At 53.9% G+C, this 26545-nt stretch overlaps 11 protein-coding genes across 11 annotated transcripts; 6 read left to right on the top strand and 5 right to left on the bottom strand.

Moving 5' to 3' along the window:
- Positions 1-100: 100 nt before the first annotated feature.
- Positions 101-5365, top strand: KRP23_1149 (UDP-glucose:glycoprotein glucosyltransferase; the record flags this gene model as incomplete). The annotated part of the gene is made up of 3 exons (XM_067881864.1): positions 101-351; positions 431-587; positions 653-5365. The coding sequence occupies 3 exons, from the start codon at positions 101-103 to the stop codon at positions 5363-5365; spliced, it is 5121 nt and encodes a 1706-aa protein (XP_067751717.1).
- Positions 5366-5460: 95 nt separating this feature from the next.
- KRP23_1148 (tRNA (adenine(37)-N6)-methyltransferase) lies at positions 5461-6516 on the bottom strand (the record flags this gene model as incomplete). The annotated part of the gene is made up of 1 exon (XM_067881853.1): positions 5461-6516. One exon carries the CDS (start codon positions 6514-6516, stop codon positions 5461-5463), a length of 1056 nt encoding a protein of 351 aa, XP_067751716.1.
- A 111-nt stretch (positions 6517-6627) lies between these two features.
- Positions 6628-8004, bottom strand: KRP23_1147 (uncharacterized protein; the record flags this gene model as incomplete). The annotated part of the gene is made up of 1 exon (XM_067881842.1): positions 6628-8004. The coding sequence occupies one exon, from the start codon at positions 8002-8004 to the stop codon at positions 6628-6630; it is 1377 nt and encodes a 458-aa protein (XP_067751715.1).
- Positions 8005-8389: 385 nt separating this feature from the next.
- On the bottom strand, positions 8390-9220 carry KRP23_1146 (uncharacterized protein; the record flags this gene model as incomplete). The annotated part of the gene is made up of 1 exon (XM_067881831.1): positions 8390-9220. The coding sequence occupies one exon, from the start codon at positions 9218-9220 to the stop codon at positions 8390-8392; it is 831 nt and encodes a 276-aa protein (XP_067751714.1).
- A 1064-nt stretch (positions 9221-10284) lies between these two features.
- On the top strand, positions 10285-12382 carry KRP23_1145 (putative serine/threonine-protein kinase drkC; the record flags this gene model as incomplete). Its single annotated transcript, XM_067881820.1, has 3 exons — positions 10285-10802; positions 10868-10999; positions 11068-12382. 3 exons carry the CDS (start codon positions 10285-10287, stop codon positions 12380-12382), a joined length of 1965 nt encoding a protein of 654 aa, XP_067751713.1.
- Positions 12383-12397: 15 nt separating this feature from the next.
- Positions 12398-13528, bottom strand: KRP23_1144 (uncharacterized protein; the record flags this gene model as incomplete). The annotated part of the gene is made up of 4 exons (XM_067881809.1): positions 12398-12819; positions 12881-12917; positions 12986-13133; positions 13209-13528. 4 exons carry the CDS (start codon positions 13526-13528, stop codon positions 12398-12400), a joined length of 927 nt encoding a protein of 308 aa, XP_067751712.1.
- Positions 13529-13706: 178 nt separating this feature from the next.
- Positions 13707-15246, bottom strand: KRP23_1143 (uncharacterized protein; the record flags this gene model as incomplete). Its single annotated transcript, XM_067881798.1, has 2 exons — positions 13707-15119; positions 15211-15246. 2 exons carry the CDS (start codon positions 15244-15246, stop codon positions 13707-13709), a joined length of 1449 nt encoding a protein of 482 aa, XP_067751711.1.
- A 565-nt stretch (positions 15247-15811) lies between these two features.
- KRP23_1142 (putative serine/threonine-protein kinase/receptor R826) lies at positions 15812-18310 on the top strand (the record flags this gene model as incomplete). Its single annotated transcript, XM_067881787.1, has 2 exons — positions 15812-17229; positions 18181-18310. 2 exons carry the CDS (start codon positions 15812-15814, stop codon positions 18308-18310), a joined length of 1548 nt encoding a protein of 515 aa, XP_067751710.1.
- A 734-nt stretch (positions 18311-19044) lies between these two features.
- Positions 19045-21807, top strand: KRP23_1141 (putative serine/threonine-protein kinase/receptor R831; the record flags this gene model as incomplete). The annotated part of the gene is made up of 1 exon (XM_067881775.1): positions 19045-21807. The coding sequence occupies one exon, from the start codon at positions 19045-19047 to the stop codon at positions 21805-21807; it is 2763 nt and encodes a 920-aa protein (XP_067751709.1).
- Positions 21808-21919: 112 nt separating this feature from the next.
- On the top strand, positions 21920-23648 carry KRP23_1140 (ATPase WRNIP1; the record flags this gene model as incomplete). The annotated part of the gene is made up of 3 exons (XM_067881764.1): positions 21920-22305; positions 22374-22575; positions 22644-23648. 3 exons carry the CDS (start codon positions 21920-21922, stop codon positions 23646-23648), a joined length of 1593 nt encoding a protein of 530 aa, XP_067751708.1.
- Positions 23649-23905: 257 nt separating this feature from the next.
- On the top strand, positions 23906-26518 carry KRP23_1139 (putative serine/threonine-protein kinase/receptor R831; the record flags this gene model as incomplete). Its single annotated transcript, XM_067881753.1, has 1 exon — positions 23906-26518. One exon carries the CDS (start codon positions 23906-23908, stop codon positions 26516-26518), a length of 2613 nt encoding a protein of 870 aa, XP_067751707.1.
- Positions 26519-26545: the final 27 nt, after the last annotated feature.

Raw genomic sequence — 26545 nt, 5'->3', positions numbered from 1 at the left:
GAGGTCTTGAAGGCGTCTGTAGCGAGCGGGAGGGCGCGTGCACGACAAGGCAACAGCCGATCTCACGTTCTACCCCGCGGCGAGTGGAGTGGCCCGCAAAATGGAGAGTTATGCGGATAGAGAGGTTGCAAATATGCAGGATGAGAGTGCGACAGAATGCAAGGCCCACTTCCACGTGGATACTTCTGAACAGAGTCAAATTAAGCGAAGGATGCGGCTGAACACGCTGAGCGCCGGCTTGGCCGCGCTGCTGGCGGCCGCGCAGCCCTCGGCGACGTCCGCACGAGGCGTGCACGTAAACTTGACGGCCAGTTGGCCCAGCTCCCCGTTCTTCCCGCTGTTGGAGACTAGGTACGAACAGATCAGTTTGACTATTTATTCCCGAATCTATTTTTTTTTTCTTATTTGTATTGCTTGTTTGATGCGTTAGTGAGTTTCTAGCGGAAGAAAACCCGCTGTACTTCTGGCAGTTCCTGGAGGAGTTGGAGACGCGCACGTCGTATGTGCAGTTCATGGGAGACGACGTGGACGCGCTGGGGACGCTCGCAGTGACGGTGGCCGAGAGCATCGCGCCCGAGTCCAAGAACGTGCGTTGAAGATTGCTTTTGTATTATTATATGTTATTTTAAGTTTATATGTGCCTATGGTGCAGATTTTGGAGCTGATGCTGGCCACTCGCACGTACTCGGTGAAGGTGGAGACGTTCCGTCAGCTAGCGCTGGACTCGGGCGTTCGTCCGTGCGGTGCAGATGCTGACACGTGGGCAGTGTTCTACCGCGAGCCGCACTGTGTGGAGTCGGTGGCCTGCTCGGTGGACGAGCTGGAGGCTATTTTGAAAGACAAAAAGCAACAGAACAGTGAACAGGCATGTGTGGCTGCAGGCGTGAACGACGTTGAGCTGCAGGTGGACCACAAGTATCCGCACTTGGCGTCGGACTCAGAGGAGACGGTGATGTCGGCGATTCTGTATGGTCTTGTGGGCACCGAGAAGTTCCATGCTTTCCACACGAAGCTTGTGAAACAAGCGCAGAAGAACAAGATCCAGTACATGGTGCGTCACTATCCGCATGACTCGCCGTTGGACACGTTGCTACAAGGATATGGTGTGGCCCTGGATATTAAGAACATGGAGTACAAGACCATTGACGACTCGAAAAAGACAGGAGAGGATCCAGCTGCTGTCGATGAAGAGGGTGATGAAGAAGAGGACGAAGAGGATGAGGAGATCGATGACGAGGAGGTTGAAGGGCTTCTATTCAATCCTCTGATGGCTCGTCACGGTGCCATTGCTGATGATTTGAAACAGTTCTACGACGTTTTGGTCAAAAAGGCGGATAGCGAGCAGGACCAGGAGCTCAAGGCCTGGCATCTGAAGGATTTGGGGCCAAGTGCTGTTCGTGCCGTGGTAGACGCCAAAAATCCGCTGAAGAGACTGGAAACACTGTCGCAGGACTTCCCGGTGCAGGCGAAGAAGCTGGCGTTTTCGCGGAAATCAATTTCGACTGAACTCCGTGAAGAAATCACCTCCTCGCGCATGCACGTTGCCAACCGGAGACTTAAGAACAAGTTCATCCTGAATGGTATCGCTGTCGACCCGTTGGAGCGCTCGTTCAACGTTTTCGACTTCATGAAAACTCTGAAAGAAGAATGGTCCGTGGCGAAGCAGCTAGGAGGTTTGCCCTTAAACCAGTCGGAGTTGGAAGACATGTTGACGCATGTGCGCGAAACGAACCAGGAGCAGCCGGCAGTACGTATCAACATGCGTGGCTCGTTTGGTGGTTCGACCCCGTTGTACCTGAACAACATTGAAACAGACCCGAACTCCGCCAACTGGTCTCCTGATGTGAACACTCTTAGGCGACCAGCCTGGAACCTCATTTTTGTACGCAAGAACATGTATGAATGTGTACTTGTTCTTGATCCATTGTCGGGTACCGGGCGCGCAGCACTATCCCACATTGGTTTCATGCGTATGCGTGGTGCCCCTGTTCAGTGGGCACTTCTCGTATCTTCGAAGGAGCTTATGGCGAGCAAAACGCCTGATGGTCGTCGGGTGCTGCTGGAGACGTACAAGGCGTACGAGGTTACCGATAAGGCAACTCCGTGGCACTTCGCTAAATTATTGATGTTGGCACAATCAAAGGATGTTGCTGAAGCAGGAATCGCCGATGAGGAAAACAAAGGCTCTCAGAGTGATAGCGAGGAGCCCAACGAAGCTGAAGAAGAAACAGACCGGATCATTCCAACGAAAATTGCCTCGGCATTTCTTCAGCGTATCGGAGAAGACGGAAGCTCAGACGTTCTTGTTGGAACCTTGCTCGAAGCTTACTCCGATGCTGCAGAAAATATTGGCTCAATTCCAGAAAATGGCAAGGAGGCATTGGCGTGCCTAAGAAGCGACCAGTTTGACGCAGAAGTGTTGGCCATGACAGATTTCATTCATTTGAAGCACGTGCCGCTAGGCTCGTTTGTCTTCAATGGTGTAGTTCAAAAGAACCTGGACATTCAACGGTCTATGATGGCCAACTTTGGACGGGATCAACCCCTATACGTCAGCATGGCTCACCAAGGCAAGCTGAACGACGACACGGATCTGGTGGAAGAACTCATGACGGCGCAGGATGCATACCCAGCCTATTTGTCGATTTTTGATAGCTCGGAAAGCAAGATCCCGGGAGACATCGAAGTGGATTCGCCAAAGCACCTCTTTGCGGATGATGTGGACGGTCGCCTCGAAGCTGCAGCAAAGCCTGCAATTTCATACTTGCATGCTCCTGGCTCTAGAGCTTTGGCCAAGAAGCAGACCGTGATTTTCCCAGTGGACCTCAATGACCCTCGGGATGCTGGTCATGCCTACCATGTTGTGAAGGCCGTGCTAGAAGACTCGGAGCAATCCTTACGCGTTGGAATTGTTCCTCAGTTGGCTAGTGGCACCGCAAGCAAGAAGAGTATTGGGGAGCTTGCAGCCGCGATTTTTGCCTCTGTGGGCGATTCAGACAATGAGACCCATCTGAAGTTTTTGTTGGAAACACTGAGCTGCGTTGTGAAGGGAAAAACCGTCGACGCAACCAAGGATAAGCTTACTGGGATCTGGAAAAAGACGAAAATCGAAGAGGATCACAAGGATCCCGCATTTGAAAAGATCCTAGCGCTTCTGAAGAGGAAGCCAGGCAAATGGCTGACCCCCAAACAGCGCAAGGTGCTCACGCAATTCAACACGCTCCTCCGCTCACGATTCCCACCTGCATTTGCTGAGGAAACAGAGGATGATTCCGCCAAGATAGCTTTACCGCACCTGTTCATCAACGGACGGCAAGTGAGCCTCCCGTACCAGTCCCTGTCGGACGAAGATGTGGCAACGATCGTGAGCTTTGACCTCAAATTCCGAAGTCAGCCCGTGGCCAAGGCACTCATCAAGCGCAGTGCCGCTCTGAGCGTCAAGGAGGCCGACAACTTGAGTTTTGGTATCATGAAGACTACTGGAATCGTTGACAAATATGTGAAGACTGATCGTACATCTCACTTGGATGTGGATGAGAACTCCCTAAACACTGTTCGCCTGGCGGGTGACCCGTCTCTTCGTGTTGCTGCCTATGTTGATCCATTGTCGGAGGCAGCACAAGTGATCAGTTCTATGCTTCGAATGCTACACTCTCAGCTCAATGCTACCGTCGAGTTGGTGCTGATCCCAGCGGACGAATACACGGAATTCCCGCTGCAGCGTTTCTACCGATACCTCTTCGAGAAGAAGCCGTCTCTTGCTGCTACAAGTGTCGAGTTCCGTAAATTACCTGTGCAACCAATTTTAACTATGAAAATCGAGACGCCCGAAGCCTGGAATGTACAAACCCTCCACGCCGGAGATGACCTGGACAACTTGAGGGTGGACCCTGATAGTCCCACGGAGGTGAAGTCTACAACCAGTGCTGTGTTCAGATTGGAGAGTTTGCTCGTGTACGGCCAATGCCGCGATACGACCTTCAACATGTACTCGCCACCTAACGGCCTGCAGCTGGTGCTTGAGCGTGAAGTTGGTGCTCAGTTGCTACACCGTGACACTCTTGTGATGAAAAACCTTGGCTACTTCCAACTCCAGGCTACACCTGGTGTTTGGTCTCTGCACCTAGCAAGGGGGCGAGCCGCTGACCTTTTTAACATCGTTGACCCAGACACAGAGCTACCGTTGGAGAACAACCCCGTGGTCGTCTACGACTTTGGCTCTCACATTTCTCAGCTGTTTGTCCGTAAGAAAGATGGGATGGAGTACGAAGAGCTGGTGCAGTCGGTTGAGGATGCGGCATCGACAGACAAGCCAAAGACATCGACCGAAGGGAAATCGACTATCAAAGATGACGGTGCTCTCCGCTCTTACTGGAGCTCGATGCTTAACATGATGGGTAAACACGACGATGAGGCTGAAAAGAAGCCTCACGATGCGATTGCCGAATCTAACCAGAACGATTCTGCCGATGAGGATAGCGCGCTTGCACATCAGAAGGTTCGTACTGGGGAAACTATTCACGTGTTCTCTGTGGCATCTGGTTATCTGTACGAGCGTTTCATCAAGATCATGATGTCGAGCGTTCTCAAGCGCACGGACAACCCGGTGACGTTCTGGTTGCTGGAGAACTTTTTGTCACCGGACTTTAAGAGATCCATTCCGGTGCTGCGCGAACAGTTTGGCATGGATATTCGTCTCGTTACGTACAAGTGGCCCAACTGGCTGCGTCAGCAGACTGAGAAACAGCGCATTATCTGGGGTTACAAGATCCTTTTCCTGGACGTGCTGTTCCCGCTGGGTGTGCAAAAGATCATTTACGTGGATGCGGATCAAGTTGTGCGTGCAGACCTGAAGGAGCTCTGGGAGCTCGACATGGAAGGGAAGCCGTACGGCTACACGCCGTTCTGCGACTCTCGTAACGTGGGCTTCCAGTTCTGGCGCCAGGGCTACTGGAAGGACCACCTGCGTGGAAAGCCATACCACATCAGTGCCCTGTACGTGGTTGACTTGGCGCTCTTCCGTCAGATGGCAGCGGGTGACATGCTGCGAGCGGTGTACAGCCAGCTGAGCGCTGATCCCAACTCGTTGGCGAACCTGGACCAGGATCTGCCCAACTACGCGCAGCACCAGATCCCAATCTTCTCGTTGCCGCAGGAGTGGCTCTGGTGTGAATCGTGGTGCAGTGATGAAACCAAGGCCACAGCTAAGACCATTGACCTGTGCAACAACCCCAAGCACAAGGAACCCAAGCTGGATATGGCCAAGCGCGTCATCGCTGGCGAGCTGTTCAACGAGTCGTGGATCGAGCTTGACCAAGAGATCAAGGATGTCGAGGCAAGTTACACCGCGCAGGCTGCGGCCTAGATGTGGCGTCTATCGTGTGCACCCCCGATCAGCTTCAACAGAAAGGGGAATTCAAAACTAGCAATCAAGTCGTTTGCTAAATTCTGTTGTTTGTACTATTCCTCCCCCAGTTGTTGTTTCAAAAGGACCTGACGCAGCAACAGGCGCGATCGGTCGTGCGGTGTAGTGAATCGTGTGCAGCTCAGCACGCGGATGCACTCTTCCAGCGTCGTGAACTCGATCTGCACGTTGTCAAAGCGGCACTGGAACTGCTGGGTCTCCGCCGCTTGTCCGCGCCCCTGGTGCACACTGCGGATATCCAGCACCAGCATCTGCTCAATAGCAGTCTTCAAGTCGTCCACATTGGAGTAGAACGACGACAACTTGGCGTCCACCAGGTCCGTCAACGACGTCAAAGCTTCCGGCGTGAAGTCGACCGGTCTAGTAACTACATCGGTCTCAGCAGCGACCCAGTCCGGGACAACGTACCCGGGCACATAGTCCGCAGGTACGTAGGGCTTGACATCCAGCACAGGCGTGCCGTTCACGAGGTCGTGGCCGCTGATCTCAATGCACCGGTCGTGAATAGCCTCGATCTTCACAACCGACAGACCAACCGAGTTGGGTCGGTGCGGCGTCCGTGTGGAGAAGAGTCCGACCTTCTTGCCCCCGAGCCTCGGAGGCGCGATCTTGGCCGGGAACGTGGTCTTAGGAGCGCCCTTGGCCAGGTTGGTGTTCTCGTGGAAGACGAAGAGCACCCACAAGTGGCTGAACTGCTCCAGACACTCGAGCGACGCCGGCGGGACGCTCGTCTTGAACGTGATGCGCGCCCGCGAGTTCTCCACGAGTCCTCCTTGCCTCGGAGTCCCGCGACGGTCGGCGAAGCATGACTGCACGTGGGCCACGGCCTCGAAATTGTACCCGGCCGCCTCCTGTTGCCTCTGCAGAGCCTCACGCGCCTCTCGCTCGGCGTTCGTGCGGCCGGCGCGCTCCTGGGCCCGCAGCTGCTTCTGGCGCTCGATCTCCTGCTCCAGCTCCTTCACCAGCGGGTCGTCGCTGTGCAGACGCCCTTGCCAGCCTCTGTACAGCAAGTAGCGCCCCAGCCACGCGCCCAGCATCGCGCATGTCGCCCCCGACGCCACCAAGGACGCCGCCGTCCACCGGGTCAACATTGCGCGTCTGTGCAGCAGTGGAATTGGACAACCGGAATTGCGTACCTCTTGAAAGGCATACGAATGATGCGATTGAATGGGTTTGAAAAAAAAACTTCTCGGTCGCTTGATCTAGGCCACATTAGCCATCGAGCCGTATCCCTGGATGTTCGTCGTGTGCGTGCTCTTTCTCGCAGAGATCTTAGCATGTACTGGGTCTTGGATCAGCGAAGTGAACTCGTTGATCTCGGGCAGCATGTGTTCCTGCACCGTAGTGGTGTTAGAGCGAGATAGGCGGCCTTGGTGGAAGGAAAACGACTTGGTGATCTCTGGCTTTGACTCCACTGGCAACTGGCACCAGTACCCGCCAGTGAAACAGAGACTGGCGCCGCCCGTGATGAAGTAATATTGACTGCGAATCAGCACCGTGAGCTCTTCCTCAATCTGCAACAGTCTCTCCTCCAAGTCGATGTCGTTGGCGTCCAGACCAAAGGGGCATTCGATCTCCATGGCGATTTCTTCGGCCATGAAGAGGAAGGTCCCCCACAGAAACACCCAAATCGGCGTGTACAGCCCCGAGTTCGGCACAATGACAAAGGTGTAGAGCAACATGTACGCACCGAGGAGGAACTGCAGGTACTGCATGTAGTTGAACGGGATCGGGACATTGGCGATGTGGAACACCGTTGTGTACAGATTGGGCAGCCGGGAAATCTTGCTTTGCAAGCTGCTGGCATTACCCGGCGTTAGATGGCCGCAGTTGGTAGCAACCTGCACCAATCGCTTCAGCCAGAGTTCGGTGATCGTCGCACGCAGCTTGTGAGGAGTGCGGCGCACTAGATCACAAAACGAGTTCATGTCCTCTCTCGGCTTCTTGTGCTCGGATCCGCACGCGTACAGCTCGTCGTACTCGGCATCAGTTAAGACTCCAGTGTCCTTGAGCTTGTCGATTCCATCGCGGCCGCGACAGTCGTGGAACACGATGGCAATGTACAGAAACACCAGCCGCCGCAGCTCCGTGAAGAACGTGCACTTCTCCAGTGTATCTCGCGAAATGGGCTGGAGCCCCTTGAGGGCGAGATGTTTGGACTCGTCTTCATCCTTCAATGGTTCTTCAACGTGCGTGTTATCGTGTACGTCTTCGGCATCGAGCTCCGTCGTTTCCTCTTTGATGGTTGTGCTCACGTAGGCGCAACCAGAGCCGACGATGTCCCGAGCCACTTCGGACAGCGCCCCAATTGTCACCATCCCCGCTCGCCACTGCGTGAAAGCGGAGTTCAAGCGGAAGGAGATGATGAGACCCAGGAACGTGTTGAACACCGTCAGCGAGTCCGTGAACGCAATAGATTTACTGGCCGACACTACGAACGGGTGGAAGTGGTCCACGACCGCGACGGCGAGTGCGATTAGGGCCATGCACAGCGCTCGCAACGGGGCCTGGCCGCTCAGCGCAGATCCGTGCCAGCGCAGCAGGATTTTCCGCAAACTTGACGCTTCGTAGTAGATCATCGAGACTTGGCGCTTGGACGGCGAATTGGAGAGTGGCCGAAGATCTTACGGCCTCCGACGTCGTTCGGTTCGGGCACTCAGAAAAAAGTAGTTCAAGTACGCGTTCTACAGAACGTTTTTGCTGCGAGCGAAGAGCAACGTAATACAGCAACAATGGGCATGGCGCCAATAAGTACTAGTGTGCGTTCATTGCTAGCACCTTAGAGAACGCGTGGCACCATTCACATGGGGCAAACGCTGGTGTCGCGGATTATTGAGACCATCAAAGCTTTGGAGACCAGCTTCAACTTGACCGCTGAGTCTTCCCAGTCGACACTTCAACTTGACCTCTGGCGGGAGGAAGGTATGCAAAATCTATTGATGCGTCTTGTTGTCTATCTCTTATCTAACGAAAGCGGCCTCGACCTGCAGGGTTCGACAGCTTCAGGTCACCCACACCACGCTTTTTCCGCCGCTTGCCGTTGCCAAACGCCGAGTCTCCGTCGTCAGCTTCGCCGCTCTCGCGCTCACGCTCGCGAGCGCGCTGCTGCTTCCGCAAGTCAGCCTGGGGGACGAATGACATCTCGCGGACGTAGCCTCCTCCAGTCGTCTCCTCCTTCTTGAATGCACTGCGCTCCTTCTCGGTGACGCGCTGCATTTTCAACCGCTCCGAAAGCGGCAGCTTGGCCAATTGCTTCTTCTCACGCTGGGCAGCACGGTCACCCGACGACCCAAACGCCATGAGGTCGCCCACCTTCTCGCCCTCTGCAATCTCGTAGAACTTGGGGGCTGGTTTCCGCTTGCCCTTCGGCGCAGTTTCGCGTTGAGGCTCTTCCTCCTCCTCGTCCGAAGACTCATCGCTCGGTCTGCCTTCGATCTCTTCCTCCTCCTCCTCGTCCACGCGAGCGAAGCGATCGCCCACCTCGTCGTCCTCATTCTCGTCATCGTCGGTGCCAGCATCGCTGTCCATGTCCTCCTGTTGCTTACGCTGCTGCTTCGCGTTGACGGCGTTCGGGTGCAACATCCGGTACGTGTCACTCTCCTCATCCACCTGGAAGTCCGTGGACGTGAACATGCGCGAGAAACGATCGTCGCCCAACGGGTTGGAGAAGGACTTGTCGGCATCGTCGTCCTCGCCATCGGCCTCTTTGCTGTTCTTTTTCCGCTTTTGGCTTCGTTCTCCAACAAACGCTCGGCAGTAGCGCGGTTGACCTTGGGCAGGCGGCGCTGAATGCATGTCACGTACATGTAGCTGCCTTTTGTAGATGGTGTATCAAACGATTCGTAGCGTTAAATGCACACAGTAAAACCATTTCAGACCGAATTTTAGAGGAGATGGCATTGCTGTTGCCTGGTGACCAATTTGAAGTCAAGACCAAGGCCATCTTCGATCAAGAAGGTGGGCATTCCAGCGCTGTCAGTTGCTCTTCTTTTACTGAAAACTTTTAGTAAGCTTAACTCAAGCTGAGAGGGCCCAACACTTACGGTAACGAAAGCGGAGCCCCTCTGCACGACTGCACAATTGAACAATTGATTGCTCGCCGGCTCCAGCTCGTTGCTGCGACTCGACAAGTTCATTCACGGCCAATCATCCAACCACTCAACAGAAGAACCAGCGCGTCCTGGGAGGCAAGAGGCTGGTCGGCAATCTGAGTAAATGTATATGTACTGGTCGACGACCAGTGGTCGTCCGAACCCGACTTTCGTGTGTTGATTCACATGTCAGCTCATGCAACGTCCTCGGCACTTTTGAAGACGCTGCACGTGCTGCTGCTGTACATGGCTAGATAGTGCCACCATTGGTGCGAGTTCCGATCCATCTCGACGCGTCGAGCGAGAGAGCTGGAGATTGCTTACATTTTTTCGCGAGTCTTTCGATGCACGAGTATCCGGTTGCTACGTGGCCCTAGCAGATCGCAGTGCTTTCCTGGGGAAGTTTCCTGAGTGTCACCGCGGGGATGGCACTGAACTATAGGTAGCTGCTGGCGGAGCTCCTGTCAAGAGCTCCGCAGTAAAATCTACAAGAAATTTCTCAGCATGGCAATCGCTGTGAACTTGCGCGTCTGCTGACGGATCCCCACACTGCCATTTCCACCACGGTCGCTGGTCGTTCCGCCCTACAAATCGATTCGTCATTTTCGCGTCGCCAGCCAAAAAATGTAAAATCATTCCAGCACAAAACGCCCACAAAACTGCCTGTCCACTTCCACCACTTACAAATTCCAAGTACAAGATACCGGTATATCTCATGTACCCTACCAAATCCTGCATTCCAGCACTTTTCAAAGCGGAGAGAGAAGCATGGGGCCTTGCCGTCGCTGCTCCGCGGTCGCCGCGCTGCTGATGCTGCAGACGCTGCCGGCGCTCGCCAGCGAGCGCTTCGTGCTCTCGCGCACCGGCAACTCGAGCGTCTCCTCCTCCGGTGAGACGCTCGTGCCCGTGGAGTTCTCGTCCGCAGCGCTGACGGACCTGCTGACCACGCCGCGGGACCTCTCGCCCGTGGCCTTCGACTCGTTCGTGGCCGGTGCCGAGTGGACGCTGAGCAACTGGAGCGCGCCGCTCAAGGAGATGCTAACACAGACCAGCGCCAGTGACCAGACGGTGCTGGTGGACGTGCAGTTCCAAGACGAGGTGGACGTGACGATCTCCCAGCTGTTGGTGCAGGCGGACGCTACACCGCTGGCGGACGTGGACCTCACGCTGGTGTTCAGTACCGACGCACTGGCGGGACTCACGGGGCTCGTGCAGATCCATGTGGACGGCATGAAGACGACGTTCGAGGACCAGTGGCTGCCGTATGGAGTGAACCTGAATCAGTTGTAAGAGAGGAACGGGGCGAAAAGGAAGAGGGTTTTTATTGATCGTTGCTTTGTGGTGGATGCAGGATTTTTGATACTGCGACGGTGGAAAACTTGGAGCTGGAGACGACGGCGACGATCGAGCAGGTGGTGGTTCGCAAGAGCAACTTGTCGTTCCCGACGGCGGTGCTGGGGCTGGAGACGGCTGTTAAGACACTGTAAGTTGTTGGTTTTGGAGGTGTTATTGAGGAGAGCTGCTGACGGGGCTTTGATGGTGTTATTGTAGTATCCTGGAGTACAACACGATTTCGGGGCCGATTGAGTTGACGGAGGATGAATACGCGCAGCTGTCAAACATTTCAGATTTTAGAGCAACGGGGAATACTGTTGATAACTCGGGCAGTGGGTTGTCGTCGTGCATCAAGGAAGAAACTATTGGTGAGCTGGCTATCTGCATCGTGACGGACGTGCAGAGCAGCGCAACGTCGTTCAAGGACACGGGAAGCAGCGGTAGCGACAGCATGCAAACTAGCGGTTCTCTCGAGACCCAGTCCGCTAACAACAGCTCGAACTCGCGTGGGGCTACGCCAATAACCGCTATTGTGCTGGCAAGTGCCTGCACGGTGGTGCTGGTAGTGGTGCTTTCCTTCTTCCGTCGGTTTAAGAGAAAGGCAAGCAAATTCGTTGACGAACGGCTGACATTCACTCCCAATCGTGAAGACGAGTTACTTCCTGGCCGCGGGAGTGAAACGGAGTCACAACGACCGACTGGCGATGACAGGATATTGGCAGACATGGATCTCGGCAAGGACCAAGTGATAATTCACAAAAAGCTTGGGGTTCAAGGCTTGTGGCTTGGAGGGTACAATGACACGAAGGTTGTCGCACTAAAGTTTTCGCCACGGGAGTTGAAGATATCCGTCAACGCCTTGAACGCAATTCGACTGTCATATGCCCCACTTCGACACGACAATATCGTGCATTTCCTGGGTTCTACCTGGACAGATCGCGAGGAGGTGCTCCTTGTGGTGGAGCACATGTCCAAGGGCAGCCTGATATCGGTTCTGGCAGACGAGAAGGTTGAGCTTGACTGGCCTCAGCGGCTTCAAATGAGCAGAGATATTTGCATCGGGCTGGATTTCCTGCGCTCGATTGACGGGATGAAGCTGTCGCAAAATCTGACAGCTAAGAGCGTGCTTGTTGACGCTCAGCTCACATGTAAACTCGACATCTTCGACTATGCCTCGAGTCTTCGAACAGATTTGATGCCTGTGCGTTCTTATGGGCACGGAGATATTGCAGCACGTGCTCCGGAACTGCTCAAGGGCGACGAAGTTACGGCAGCTGCTGAGGTGTATGCGCTTGGTGTTATATTATGCGAGATCTCGCTGCGGAGCAAGCTCTTCAAGGATATATCGGAGGAGCGCGGACACACCATGGCAGACATTTTTATTGCGACGGAAGTAGTCGCGCAGAGACTGAAGCCATCCCCAGCGGAGGACGCTCCTGCTGATTTCCGGGAGTTGGCATTGAGGTGCCTGGCTTACCAGCCCTCAGACCGTCCAAACGTGAGTGAAATTCTTAGCATGATTTCCAAGTAAATTTAGAAGAACATGCTACATGTACTCCCTCTTCACAAGACACTGCAGCGGTTCATTTGAAGATGGAGTCCACGGGATCTGATGAAGGCGCTCGGCCAACTGTTGGTAAGGCAGCGTGCGCTGCGCCGTTGTCATGGCGGCTCGGCCGCTGGAACTTGGTAGCACCCAAACTTCTGTATCTGCTCGAAGCTCGTGCGGCCATCCTGGAGGAAGTCTTGTTTGCTTGCCGTAGTTCTCGATCTTGGACAGAGGTGGCGAGAACAGCCAGCTGAACTGCCGCTTGCCGGAAAACGCGACGAGCATCGGGGCGTGAGCAAGCTTGCACGGTGTCTTGAGGACCTTTTCGTCGCAGTCAGCATCGTGGCTGTGGTCGGCGAGGCAGACTTGAGCTGCGTGACGACGCAGCCGGCGGAAGAAGCTGTCCCGCCAGGCCTCCACTGACAAACACACACCAATATGAGAACCACATATCAACCTCAATGAAAATATAGTTCCTACTTGTCGTCTTGCCGTATTTTGAAGCATCATTCCCTGGCTGGTGCAGCAACGAGAGCTGTTAGCTTAGGAACCACAGCACCGGTACCTACTGTAGTATTAGCCAACCTCCAAGCCGATGGACGTGAGCCCAACACCATGGACATGCGGCATGATGTTTTGCTCCTTGATACTCGCCGTAGCAGGCACAACGCCCTCCCACAAATGAGGCGACAGAGTTCCCGTCAGCAACATCCACATGCGATTCGTCGGGTTGCTGCAGACAATCACCACTCGGCCATTAGTTGCTTCTACAGTGTTACTACTATGGAGAGCTAGCAACAGCGCTGACCTGTACGAATAGCCCGTCTTCCACGCGTGGTCCGATGGATTGTGGCCGACAATAAGCAGGCGGAGGCGGTGCTCCGGGTAGTGCATACAAGGATGAACCTGCTCAAAACACTCGTCGCAAATGGCATGCCAGCGTTCCTGCCATTTGGCTTTCTCTAAAGTGTCTTTCTCCCTCTCAGGCTCCTTTTGGTCGCGCCTGCTCCTCTTAGTAGTGGCGTCCTTCTTCTCTGCCGTGTCCTCAACGCTCGGGAGAAGTTGTGCTGCGTCTTCATCGCGCTCGCGCTTGACACCGAAGCGAAACTTGTCAAAGATTCCTGCCATTTTAGCGCTTGATCAGTAAAAATGGGACACTTTTGGATAGTGCCCCATTTTGAGCACAAAGCTTTGTTGAGGACAGCAGCTTCAGAATACCCACTAAGTTACCGTTGTATATGATTCGGTTAGTTGTATATCTGCTGCGCTACGCTCTCACACATTTATTGGTATAATCCCTCGCCATTCATTTCTTCATCAGCTTGGCTCGCCTAGAAAAGTGGGAAATTACGGTATCTACGACGTCAGCTGGCCGGTTGTCGTCAATCTGCCCTGTGAATTGAATGTAGCTCTTGGAGCCGCCGTATCTATCGCAAAGTGCTTTGGCGTGCTCTGGCGTGAAAAAATCCTTCTTTGAGGCGCTGACGAAGAGACATGGAAGCGTGAAATGCGGAGCTGCGTCGATCAATCGCACATCGCGGAAATTGAATCCTCCAGCTCTGCCAATGGAGTTCGCCAGAATCTTCTCCACCGCTGTAACCATCGCTGACGGGAAGAACAAACTGCGTCGCTCAGCACTCTTGATGATCATCTGCAGCATATCCCAAATCACCTGCTCCATGTCTCCGTAGGCACTGTCCGCTGTCAGCGCAAATATGAATCGATCGTTTCCATTGCTGCCTGAAGAGCGTTTGAATCCCTGTAGCCGCGCTTTGCCACCATTGGTCTTGCAACTGCGCTGAATAAGCCGATAGCACGCTGCCGCACTCAATCCTTGAATTGGGACATTGTCGATAGCAAGCAGGACAAAGTCGCCGTGTGCTGCGCTGTACTTACTGAACCGGAAGTGCAACCCTGCCAGCGGAGCAATGCACAGAATATGACGGGCTTCTTTATCCTCCACGACCTCCAACTTCCTTGCATCTCTTCTTGATACCGTCATGGTTTCATAACAATATGGCATCCGTTCCTTCACGTGCAGTAGCGCGGCCGCTGAACCAATATCCCGGCCCCAGACGCCCACACCCGACGCGCGGCCTGTAGCGTACAAATAATCCACTATTGTACGCACATCTTCATGTTCAAAGTATCCAAACGACACGCGATCGCCACCTGACAGTCCTGACCCTGACATGTCCACTGCAAACAACGAGTACCCTGCCTCCAGCACTCTGCGGTGCAAGTAGACGCACTCTTTGCGCGAACTGGACATGCCGTGCAGGTAGATGATGCACGGGTCCACTCCCGAACGTGGAATTGTCTGCTCACTGCTCCAACTGGAATTGCTGCTGTCCGTGCTGGCATTGTCCGCCATCAGTTCTTCCACGGCGCACACCACCGAAGTCACGTCCTCCTCATTAGACAGCGACGAAGAGGACGAGGAGCTTACCAACTCTGCGATGGGGTCTGCATCTCGCAGCGCTCTACGGCGCCAAAAGCTGCAAGCCAAGAGCTCTCCTCGCGGATTCTGCAGATGGAAGTCCTCGCGCACAAACTCCTCGCTCGTCGTGGACAGGGAGAACTGTCGATCGCCCAGTTCCCGAACGGAATACTCGGCACGCACGGGGCTGGCGATGGACTGCACCAGCTCCTCGTATGTCTCGGAGAAGAGCTGCCACCAGCTCCCCAAGCTGTTGGCGTGCAGCTCGCGCTTGTGCATCTGTTATCAGATGGACGTTGGTCAGACAACCTGGGCCGTAGAGAGATCTACTGTACCGGTAGACTACAGGATGCACACGCGGTGGACTCACCTCGGCCTCGAGCTCTCCGTCCTGGAAGATCTCCATGGCGCCGGGTGGGTAGCCTTTCGGTGTGCCGCGTATTGAGACGAACTGAACATTGCCCGCTTATTGAGACGAACTGAACATAAACAACACTAGAGATAAAGTGAAAAAAAGCACGAGCGATTAAAAACACAAAAGTGAAATAAAAGTTGCGCGCACTTTTATTTCGGTAGCTTTAACTTTTTGGGAAACCGCTACTGAAAAGGGCCCTTTTCAGTCTTTCGTCGAAGAAATCGCGAGGATGATGTTCCTTCAGTGCTGTTTTTCCTAATGCCAGGACTTGGTCGGAGAGGCTTGGTCGCCTTTCTCTTCTAGGGAAGTAAACTCGTGCTGCTCAAGAAAGTCAGCGCGGTGAAGTGGTGCCTCCACCCAAACTCCAGCTCGCGCTCGCTACTGGGACTATCCGGTAAGAATGGTCCCGAACTATGAATTGCCACTCATCGTTGGCGTTGCAGCCTCGAAACGCTCGCCTCTTTCCAGGAATCTCGCCCCGTCCCTCTGGTAGCCATTGTCATTGTTCAATTCGACACTAAGCGCACCACTCAACGGACCTGGTATTTCTGCTGTCATGGTGGATGAGACGGCTTTGGCCTCAGCTGTGGAACGTCTTCTTGACTCAGTTGCGAACATGACCGCGTCGGCATCCGGAGATCAAGAATCGCTGGAGGAGGGAGCTCAGAACATGCGCGTAACGCTGGTGTTCATCTTGGCCGGCTTTGTGACCATTTGGTTGTTGTGCGTCGGGTTGATTTGGCATATGAGGGTGAATCGAGCAGGGGCTTTGAAAGGAGACGCTGCAGCAGCAAGGAAAGTGATTTTACCGGCCTTTGAGCCCGTCTTGCACGTGCTGAGTGTGATAAATGGCATCTACATCGTCTTCCTGTTGGTGGCGCTGGCAACGGACTTCTTTGACGCGTTTGTTTCTCCTCTCGTCCTCGAAGCGTTTTACTCCGGGAACCAGTTCATGTTCGTAATCGTGCTCGTGCTGATGTTTCAGAAAAGTTTATCGCTCCCCGCTGTCAAGCGATCCGTGGCGATTTCGCTGGTTCTGTCGTATTACACGCTGTTGTACGTCTGGGTGGTGACGACGTACGGTAGGCCAAACCAGCAGAAAGAGCTTGCGATTGGCCTTCAGTTTGTTCGCAGCCTGCTCATGCTTCCGTTTGTCTACGCGTTTGTGAACCCTCCGAGTAGAGCTACGAAGCGCATCATTCGGGAGTTGTGTTTTGCCACCATCGTGTTCTTCCTGCTTACTGTGCTGCTTATGATTTTCATCATGAACCCGAAGACGGTTGCTGTCGGCCACTACGTTGTGTATATGATACTCACATGGGTCGCATTCTGCCCACTGGTTGTCTGGCGAGTGTTGAAGGCGGACACGGAGTACTGGCGAGGTATTGGACAGCGAGCATGCGCTCTGCAGGATTTGTTCCAGCGAGAAAATGGTCTCAGTGAACGCGTCTCGTCTGAGGGTCTGCACTTGCTGATTGAAATGAATCGAAAGTGTGTGATCGATTTCGCCTACTTAGAACTCGTTCGCCAGATTGGGGTAGGCTCTACGTCGACTGTGTTTCAAGGAACTCTAAAGACGAAAACTCACGTTGCTGTCAAGGCGTACTCGCCAACAAGCTGTTCTGACGCCGTCGTAGCGGCATTTTCGCATGAAGCAGCGATGTGCAGTGTATTGAACCATCCCAACATCGTCAAATTTCATGGAATGTGCGTCGCTCCGCCTACGATCTGCCTTGTATTTCAGCTCTGCCAGAGAAGTTTGGCGGACACACTGATCGACCAAGCTCGTCGCCTGAATGCTCACCCCGCTCGCCAGCAAATGCTGATAAGTGTCGGGTACATGCTCGATGCGGCTCGTGCAGTAGCCTATCTCCACAGCTTTTCACCTCCGTTCGTCCACCGCGACATTCAGCCATCAAGCTTCCTCGTAGACGCTCAGTGTAATGTGCAGCTGTCCGACTTTGGTGAATCCAGGTGTGTGGCCAAGCTAGAAGCAAAGATGTTGGCACCACAAACAAAGGTTGCTGTTCTGGAAGATAAGCGGCTTGCCGTCACGGCTGAAATCGATTCTCCGTTGGGTAGAACGCTATCTCACGTTGATTCACCATGGGGTCCCCATTTTCACACGCCACCAAGCGCTTATGCGGCCCCTGAGATCATTGACGGAGAGGCATTCTACGGTGAAGCCGCTGATGTCTATTCGCTTGCGCTTACAATGTGGGATATCCTCCACCCCACCGGCGAGAAATTCCCACAAGCACATGGAGAGCATACCCACGTTCTTGACTTGGTCTTGCATGGGGTTCGCCCCAAGATGGACAGCAGTACGCCTCCAAGGCTGCACGGTATCATTGAGCGTTCCTGGCAACGTGGCCCTGGTCTCCGCCCTTCAGCGCAGCAAATTGTCGCTGTTCTTGAAGAAGTCCAGGAGGAGCTTAGTGCTCGGTTAGTTCTCGACCTGATGAGCGATCTATGTGAGCACCCACCAGCAGTGAGTGGATCGAGCGCTAGATCAGCTGAGCGCCATCGTGTGCGCACCTTTCCTGGAGCCTTTATTGTTGATCGAATGATTGATCGCCGATTTGTCAGATGTCCAGCAGAGGCAATCCGCATGGGCAACGCGTTGATGGATGCTTGTGTTGTTCACCACGTCAACCATTCCCGGAGTTTCGAAAACAATGCTACCGCTCTGTATTACATCGATCTCGACGAAGTTCAGCTTTATCGACCGAGCAGTGTCGAAAGATCCCTCCATCGCGGCAGTTCGGTGAGCCAGAACGAATCCAGCATCCCGATGTTAATGCGTGGGTCGAATGGTGATCGGCCCCGCACCTCCTTCAGCTTCGCGCGAACTCGAAGTAACGCCCCATGTCAGTGTCGACAGCTAGGCCAACGTCTCCTGACTGAGAAGGCTTCGCGGTTCAGTCGACGGAGGCAGTTCAAGGCAGCACCCGAGGCTACTGTCGAAAGCAGCATACTCACGGCTGCGTTGCTCATGGAAGACGATGACGCTCAAGTCGACATAATATCCGGTACTGCTGCCTCCGTGGCCTGATGCCGAAGCACAGCAATTTCTACGTTGCGTACGATACAACCGTTATTGCTATGGGGTATAAGGCGGCAATGTAAAATGTGTAATGGTGCGGATCGATCCTTGTTTTCAGACGTGCCTCGAAGTATGGATAGGATGTCGTATGACAACCGAAGCGACGTGAAATTCGGCTTCGCCTTAAGTGCATGCCGCAAACCGGCTTGGTTGTGTCAAGAACGCACTCGGAAGAGCTGCAACTTCCCTGGTGTTGTTCGTTCGGAAGCAGAATGTGATGTTGTCAAGCACGCTGAAGGGAACCGGCGCCTTTGCTGACTCTCACTGGCGGCTCAAAACGGAAAACGGGCGAAACGGGGCACTTGGAAATGCATACTGTGAACCAACTTTGGAGAAACCCGTTTTCCAGGGAAACCATTTTCCATCACTCTTTTCTTCTACATTACTTGCAAAGCAACCGTCTCTTGCTACGGGAGGGGTTCATGTTCGTTCTGCGACTCCATGCTCTTGCTAGCACGGTTTGTTGTCGCCCCTGACAAACGAGAGCACTCCAAAGCCGGAGTCCCCACAACCAGTTTTTCCTGCCGGAGGGAAGATCGTAAAAAGAGTGCAACGACCCACACTTGATGGCGACTTTTCTGGCTCAAGCGACGCCACGCTTGCGTGAGGCGGTTCCCCGCATTCTCGTCGCTCTAGCGGGGTCGAGCACGGCAGCGGACTCAGAATCGAGTACTACAGCGCCAATGGCTATCGATTCCACTGATGATGAACTCTCGGACTACGCAAAACGGCAGGTGGTGGTACTCATGATTGTGTTGTTGGTGAGCTACGGCAGCATGTGCGTGTTGTCGGCTGCGCTAATCATCTACATGCGTCACAACCGCCACGTCGCGCTCAAGGGTGATACGGAAGCTTCGCGAAAGACGCTGCTGCCTGCGTTTGAGCCTCTGCTGTGGATTTTGAGCACTGCGACGGGATCTTACGCCATGTACTTCATGATTGCACTGATTGCGAAGTTCTACGCCCCAAGCACTGGCAGCGTCGCCACGGAGGCACAAAGTGCAGGACGCCATTTTGTGCTGGAGCTGGCGCTGATCTTCATGCTGCAGAAGAGCGTATCCATGCCTGCTTTGCTGCGATCGATTGCTATCACTGCCGTTCTCGCGTCCTACGCCCTCCCCTTTGTGTGGTTCACGACTATCAATGGGCAGGATCAAAACTCGAGTACAAACTACTGGCTTGTGGCTATCGTTCGACTGCTAATCTTCTCGCTGTATATTTACGTGATTGTACGCCCACCCGCCCGTGCCAGCAAACGTACGTTGCGTGAGTACTCCGCGTTCGGGATCGTGTACTTGATGCTTGAGTTCGTGTACCACACCGCATTCAACAGCCACAAGGTGCATCTCGGGTTTGTGCTGATCTACGTGCACGTGTTATGGGGATCACTCTGTCCATTTTTCGTGTGGCGCTTGTTAAAGGCTGACACTGAACATTGGCGTGGCCTCGGACAGCGTGCAGTGGGCTTGCAGGCACTCTTCCGGAAGGGAAATATCCACGAACGTGTGTCTTCGCAAGGACTTCATGTGCTGATCGAAATGCACCGGAAGTACATCATTGACTTCTCAGTTCTCGATATCAAGCAGCGTATTGGCGTGGGTTCTACTGCCGTGGTGTACAATGGCCTTTTGCATTCCAAGACACCGGTTGCCATCAAGGTGTACACGCCTAGTAGCGTGACTGAGGACACGGTTGCGGAATTTTCTCACGAAGCCGCACTTTGCGGTGCACTCAACCACCCGAACATTGTCAAGTTCTTTGGCATGTGCGTCTCCCCTCCGACAATCTGTCTGGTCTCCGAGCTTTGCGTGGGAAGCCTCGATGTGGTTGCACTCGCGTTGGCGCGACGGCAACAACAGGCTCGACGCCAACAATTCTTACTGAATGTGGGCTACATGATCGATGCTGCGCGCGCGGTGGCTTATCTGCACAGTTTTTCTCCAGCGTTTGTGCACCGTGACATCAAACCAAGCAACTTCCTTGTGGATGTTGAAGGGAACGTCAAGCTTACAGACTTCGGCGAGTCGCGCAGCCTGCCCAAAGCCAACATCACGTGGGAGGTGAGCAGCCTGAACGATGCCAAGCACGCTGCCATCGTGACTTCCTCTGTGTCAGCAGTCGGAGCTACTGGTGGCACTTCAAGCAGCTCGTCAACTGATCACGAGCAGTACCACGAGTACCCGGAGTCCACTCCAAACGCTAATCCCAGCATCCACGGTGGAAACGGCCTCCCGTTGACCCCACCCCATACTCCTAATGGAGGTACCAGAACTGCGCCCATGCTGCCACCTCCGGTCTCTCGCAAGACAACACCCGACATGACTGTCAAAGGAACTGTTGACTACATGGCACCGGAGATCATCAATGGTCGTGCGGGCCTCGCCTCGTACGGTGAGTCTGCAGACGTCTACTCGCTTGCAATCACGATGTGGGACATCCTGAACCCTGGAGGCGAAAAATACCCGGGCACGAACAACAACCACTTGCGGGTGCTCGAGTCCGTCATTGCTGGAACTCGACCGGAGCTGGACACTCAAATGCATGCCGGTCTATCCGAGCTCATCACGAGCTCCTGGCACGTGGACGCTCGCATGCGTCCGTCGGCACAGAAAATCGTGCTAGCTCTCGAGCGCATCCAGGAAGAAGTGTGCTCGGTCTTCGCACTCGAACTCTGCGAGGAGATGGAGCACGACTCCACCATGCTCAAGAGCGGTGGGAACGGGAGCAACACCAAGAGCTTCTCAGGCGAGCAAGCGGCTCGGAAGATGCAGGACATTGAGGCTGTTGCGTCTGTCGGCGAAGGCATCCGGTTGGGCAACATGTTCATGAACGCTGGGTTCCTGCACCACCTCAAGCACTCGCAGGCGTTCAAGAGCAGCGACGACATGTTCTACTTCGACGAGGACAACATCAACTTCTGCCAACCTTTCGTGGTTCTCGATGGCCACACAAACAGAAGCGGTGTTGGCAGCAACAGTGCCGCTCGACGCCCCGGGTCTACGTTGGGGGCTCCACTTCCGTCTCAACTCGTGCAGTCCCCGGGTTGGTTCAAGAGCTTGCAACGTCAACACCAACCGTCCGACCCGACACCTCCACTGATGACGGCTTCGGCTTCAACCTCCGTCAAAGACCCCAAGAGTTCTGAATGGGACGCCAACACTTCGTCCGAGTCGCCTCAGAATGACAGCGATACTGCGTTCGTGGACGTTGCGAGCAACGGAACCACCGAGACGGAGGAATGCGCCTGCAGGAAGCTCGGAGAGCGTCCGAACGTCCGCAAACCGACTCGTCACCGGTTCCGGCGCAAGTACCGCGCCATCCCGGAAGACAACATCCTGACTGCCAATCTCTTGCAGGAGGAGGACATGACTTCAACGCAGGACCGCCACCTCCTGGACGAATTCGACGACGCAGGACCGGCAAGCATTCTGCTGCACAAAAATTGAGTCGTTTTGTATTTTGTGGCAATTAGTCTTGTCCGCCACTGCATGTGATTGGTTCAAAACACGTACAAATTCCTCCATTGGCTGGTTTGAGTTCATTTTGCGATCGGAGACCATGGCATCGACCGCGTGCCCGATCTGCTCGCGTCACGTGCGTCCTGAGAATCTCATGCTGCATGTGGAGGCCTGTCTTACCAAGCAGGAGAAACCCAAGCCTGTTTTCCGCTCCCCATCGCCAGCGCCCAAGGCTAAGTCACCTAGAGCGCCCAGTAGCAGCCAGTCAAGCCCGAGTCCGAGCCTAAATCCCGTTTCGCCGTCGCCTTCTACCCTCAAGAAGCGCAAACGCACAGCTATTGACGACGTTTCTGCTGTGCCATTGGCCGAGCGGATGAGACCCAAAGATCTGGACGACCTCGTGGGCCAAGAGGAGCTTTTAGGTCCCGGGAAGCTGCTAGCCACGTTGATTCAGGCCGATCGAGTGCCGAATATGATTCTGTGGGGGTACGAGTGCAGGTTGTAGGGGTGTAGATGATAATATTGATGTTTTGGAGTGTGTTTTGTGGTTGTAGACCGCCGGGGTGCGGGAAAACGACGTTGGCTCATGTCATTTCCAAGAAGACGGGGTGCAAGTTCATCAATTTGTCGGGAGCCACGTCGAAGGCGGGGGACATGAAGGACGCCGTGGACAGAGCGAGAGGTGAACGAAAGATGTTCCGTCGACGGACCATCGTGTTTGTTGACGAGATTCATCGCTTCAACAAGAGCCAGCAGGTGTGTTCATGGATTCGTTGGTTGTTGAAGGGGAATTGGTGCTTACAGTTGAGTGTGATGAATGATAGGATTTCTTCTTGCCGCCTGTGGAAGATGGCACCATCACTCTGATTGGCGCTACCACTGAGAACCCGTCGTTTGAGGTGAACAACGCACTGTTGAGCCGATGCAGGGTGTACACACTCAAGAAACATACAACTGAGTCTATTGAAAAGATCCTCCGGCGCGCTCTGCGGGATCATGCTGCTGGAGGCGTACGATCGCTATCGCAAACGCAGGAGGTTGATTCACAGTCCAATCATGATGCTGCGAGCGAGGGAGATAATGCTGGGGAAGTTACCATCGAAGCTGAGGACACGGCCATTGAATACCTGGCAAAGCAGTGTGCTGGAGACGCGCGAGTCGCTTTGAACTGTCTGGAGATGGCGCTTCAAACTGCCCCAAGGGATACAGAGAAGAATGTGTTACGGGTATCGGCCACTCACGTTCAGCATTGCTTCGCGCACCGGCAAACACTTTTCTACGATCGAAATGCCGATATGCACTACGATTGCATCAGTGCTCTTCACAAGTCCGTCCGTGGTAGCGACGAAAATGCAACACTCTACTGGTTGGCTCGCATGCTCGAGGGTGGAGAGAATCCACTCTACGTGGCCCGACGGCTCATTCGAATTGCAAGTGAAGATGTCGGTCTCGCAGCACCAGAACTGCTCCCCATGGCAGTGTCAGCTTACCAGGCGGCTCATTTCGTAGGGATGCCCGAGTGTGATGTCGTGCTTGCACATGTCGCTACGATGCTGGCACGCGCACCCAAGTCCATTGAAGTGTATGGTGCGTACAACCGCGCCAAACAATCGATCAAGGAGTGGAATTCTGGTGCGTTGCCGGACGTCCCGCTTCACTTGCGTAACGCTCCAACTAAACTAATGAAAGAGCTGGGCTATGGGAAGGAATACAAATACAATCCTCACTACTCTGCGGAAGAGCTCAAGGATCAGACATATCTACCGGACGAGTTGGTTGGCACCGACTTCTTCAAAGAAGCGGAAACAGACCGAGATGCAGGCTGCTGAGGAGTAATCGCACAACTTTATGGTGGCCAACATGTTTCGGGCATGCTCCACGCATTTGAAAACTGTAGAAACCGAATGTGGCTTTTCGTCAAGCTACCTTCTAGGAACTGGAATCCGTTTTTCTTTTGTCGCTGGAAGGTGTTTCCCTGAACTCACAATGATGGTATGGCCGCGTGCCTTCAGTTTGAAATCTACCAGAACGAGCTGGCTAATATTGACACAAGCAACAGGATCCAGTCTCTCGGTTGGTCGGTTCTATGGTGTTGGCGAAGGCCGTACTGACAACGGTTCCCACGTTGGGGGACGAGGAAGAGCGGGAAAAGGCGCAGTGGTTCATCAACAAGTTTGAGATCGTGCAGATTTTGATCTTGGTCGAGTATCTCTTCATGTTCGTCATGTGTTTCGCGTTGGCGTTGTATCTGCGGCGGAACCGCCACATTGCGCTTACGGGGAATTCCAGAGCTGCTAGAAAAATCCTGCTACCGGCATTTGCACCACTCTTGTGGCTGCTAGGGTGCACTGTTGGACTATACTCGGTCGTCATGTTGCTTTTGGTGAGTCTCAAATGGCGTGGAAGGTACTCGAACGTGCTGCTGGAGATTTTTTACTGCATGAGATTGTTCGTGTTCGGTCTTGTCATGGTGTTCTTGCTGCAAAAGAGCGTGTCCGTTCCAGCACTTCGACGGTCTGTCATGATCACACTCATTTTAGCTCTGTACACGCTGCCAGTAGAAATACTTCTGTCTGCGTACGTGGAGTCAAGCTCTCCAAACCTTGCGTTCGTTATGATGTCCAGTGTGCGCGCGCTGATGTTGGTCTTTTTCGCGTACGTTTTCGTGAGACCTCCGGCTCGAGCTAGCAAGGGTACCTTGCGAGAGTACTGCTTTTTCATTTTCACCTACTCGGCTTTATACTTTAGCACCGAGTTTTCCTTCCATCTTGGTGAGAGCAGAGTTGGCTTTGCTCTGATGTACGCTACGGTCTTATGGACTATCATGTCTCCCGTAATCATTTGGCGCGTACTAAAAGCTGACACTGAGTTTTGGCGCGGCTTGGGACAGCGTGCAGTGGAGTTACAGACGCTCTTCCGACACAGGCACAGCATTGACGAACGGATATCTTCTCAGGGCTTGCACGTGCTAATTGAAATGCACCGCAAGTTGATTATCGACTTCGCGCAACTACAACTCGAGAAAAAAATCGGCACTGGGGCTAGTGGTGTCGTTTTCAGCGGGCTATTAGATGCAGTCACGCCTGTTGCCGTCAAAGTTTACACGCCGACACTCTTCAGCGAAGAAACTGTGGCCGAATTCTCACAAGAAGCTGCTCTATGTGGTGCCTTAAAACACCCGAACATAGTCAGGTTCCACGGTATGTGTGTGTATCCCCCCACAATTTGCTTGGTGTCAGAGCTGTGCCAAGGTACCCTCGCGGAAGTCACATGCGCTGCACGAGATCGGTTTGCAACTACTGGTATGCGACCCCACAACCGACAGCAGATGCTGTTGAACGTGTGCTACATGCTGGATGCTGCTCGTGCTGTAGCCTATTTGCACAGCTTTACGCCTCCGTTCCTTCACCGAGATATTAAACCAGACAACTTTCTCGTTGACGTGCATGGATCTGTCAAGCTCACCGACTTCGGCGAGTCTCGCAGTCTTGCCAAATCCCGTACGACCGTTTCCGTGGCCACCTCGCGAGACTCAGCCGTGCCTGACGTTTTGACCGACTACGCACCATTTGCAAGCTCTACGATGGCAACAGAGATTCAATCGACAATGATGTCATTTCCGAAGATGACTGTGAAAGGTACAGTGGATTACATGGCTCCAGAGATTATCAACGGGAAGGCAGGCCTCGCAGCCTATGGCGAGGCCGCTGACGTTTACTCGCTCGCCATGACGATGTGGGATGTACTTCACCCTGGTAGCGAGAAGTTCCCAGAACTCAGGAACAACCACTTGCAGGTTTTTGCTTGTGTCGTGGAGGGCAGACGGCCAGAATTGGAATTGGAGACTGGTAGTGAACTGCACTCGAGTCTTCGGGAGATCATTGAAGCTGCTTGGCAGCCAGATGCTCGGCTACGACCAAACGCTCAGGATATCGTGAAAGCCCTCGAAGGTGTCCAGGAAGAATTACTCGCCGTCTTCGCGACCGAATTCCTCCCAGAACTGTCCAACGACATTAGCTCGTCTGCTTGCAAGACAAATCTAGGAACTGCCGACGTTTTTACTGGCGAACTGATCGTTGCGCGTCTGCAGGACATGAAGTTCTTACACAGTCCTTGTGAAGCCGTAAGGTTGGGGAATGCTTTCATGGATGCTGGACTCTTGCATCACAAGAAGCATGCGTACTGCTTTGAGAATACCTCAGTGAAATACTTCTTCGATGAAGAAAATATTCGTTTGTGCCAGCCGCTAGAAAAGGGCAAGCAATCAGTGGCAATTCAAGTGATCGATGCTCTTAATGACGACCTCGAGCAGCAGCAGGAACAATTTGGCTCATCATCGAGTAGCTCTCGTCGGGGATCTTCGACGTGCTCCTTTTCCGAAGATCACAGCAGTGTTCAGAATAACCCTACAGAACCAAAGCCGTTCAGCATTTCTGAAGTGTTCATGCGTCCCAATTCCGGTGGTGGGACTAGCGCTAGCGGTGGGAATGGCTGCCGTTGTCGAAAACTTGGACGAAGGCTTGAGCCATCTCGGACAGCTCGCAAACAAAGGCTACGGCGCAAGTTCAAAGCTGCTATCGCCGATGATTTCCTCCTCACAACAAAGCTACTAGAGGGTGATGATGCCGCCGGGACACCAACAGAGTTTGAGATGGGCAACACCATGGATGGGTTTGACTTTGTAGTCCTGGCAGCATAGTGCAAGAGCTAATATTCCATTTCCAAG

This window comes from Phytophthora ramorum (genome assembly GCF_020800215.1).
Source record: "Phytophthora ramorum isolate Pr-102 chromosome Unknown Phyram_PR-102_s0001, whole genome shotgun sequence".
Lineage (NCBI taxonomy): Eukaryota > Oomycota > Peronosporomycetes > Peronosporales > Peronosporaceae > Phytophthora > Phytophthora ramorum.
Note: the sequence above shows the minus strand (reverse complement) of the source record. Positions and strands in the feature narration are given on the sequence as shown.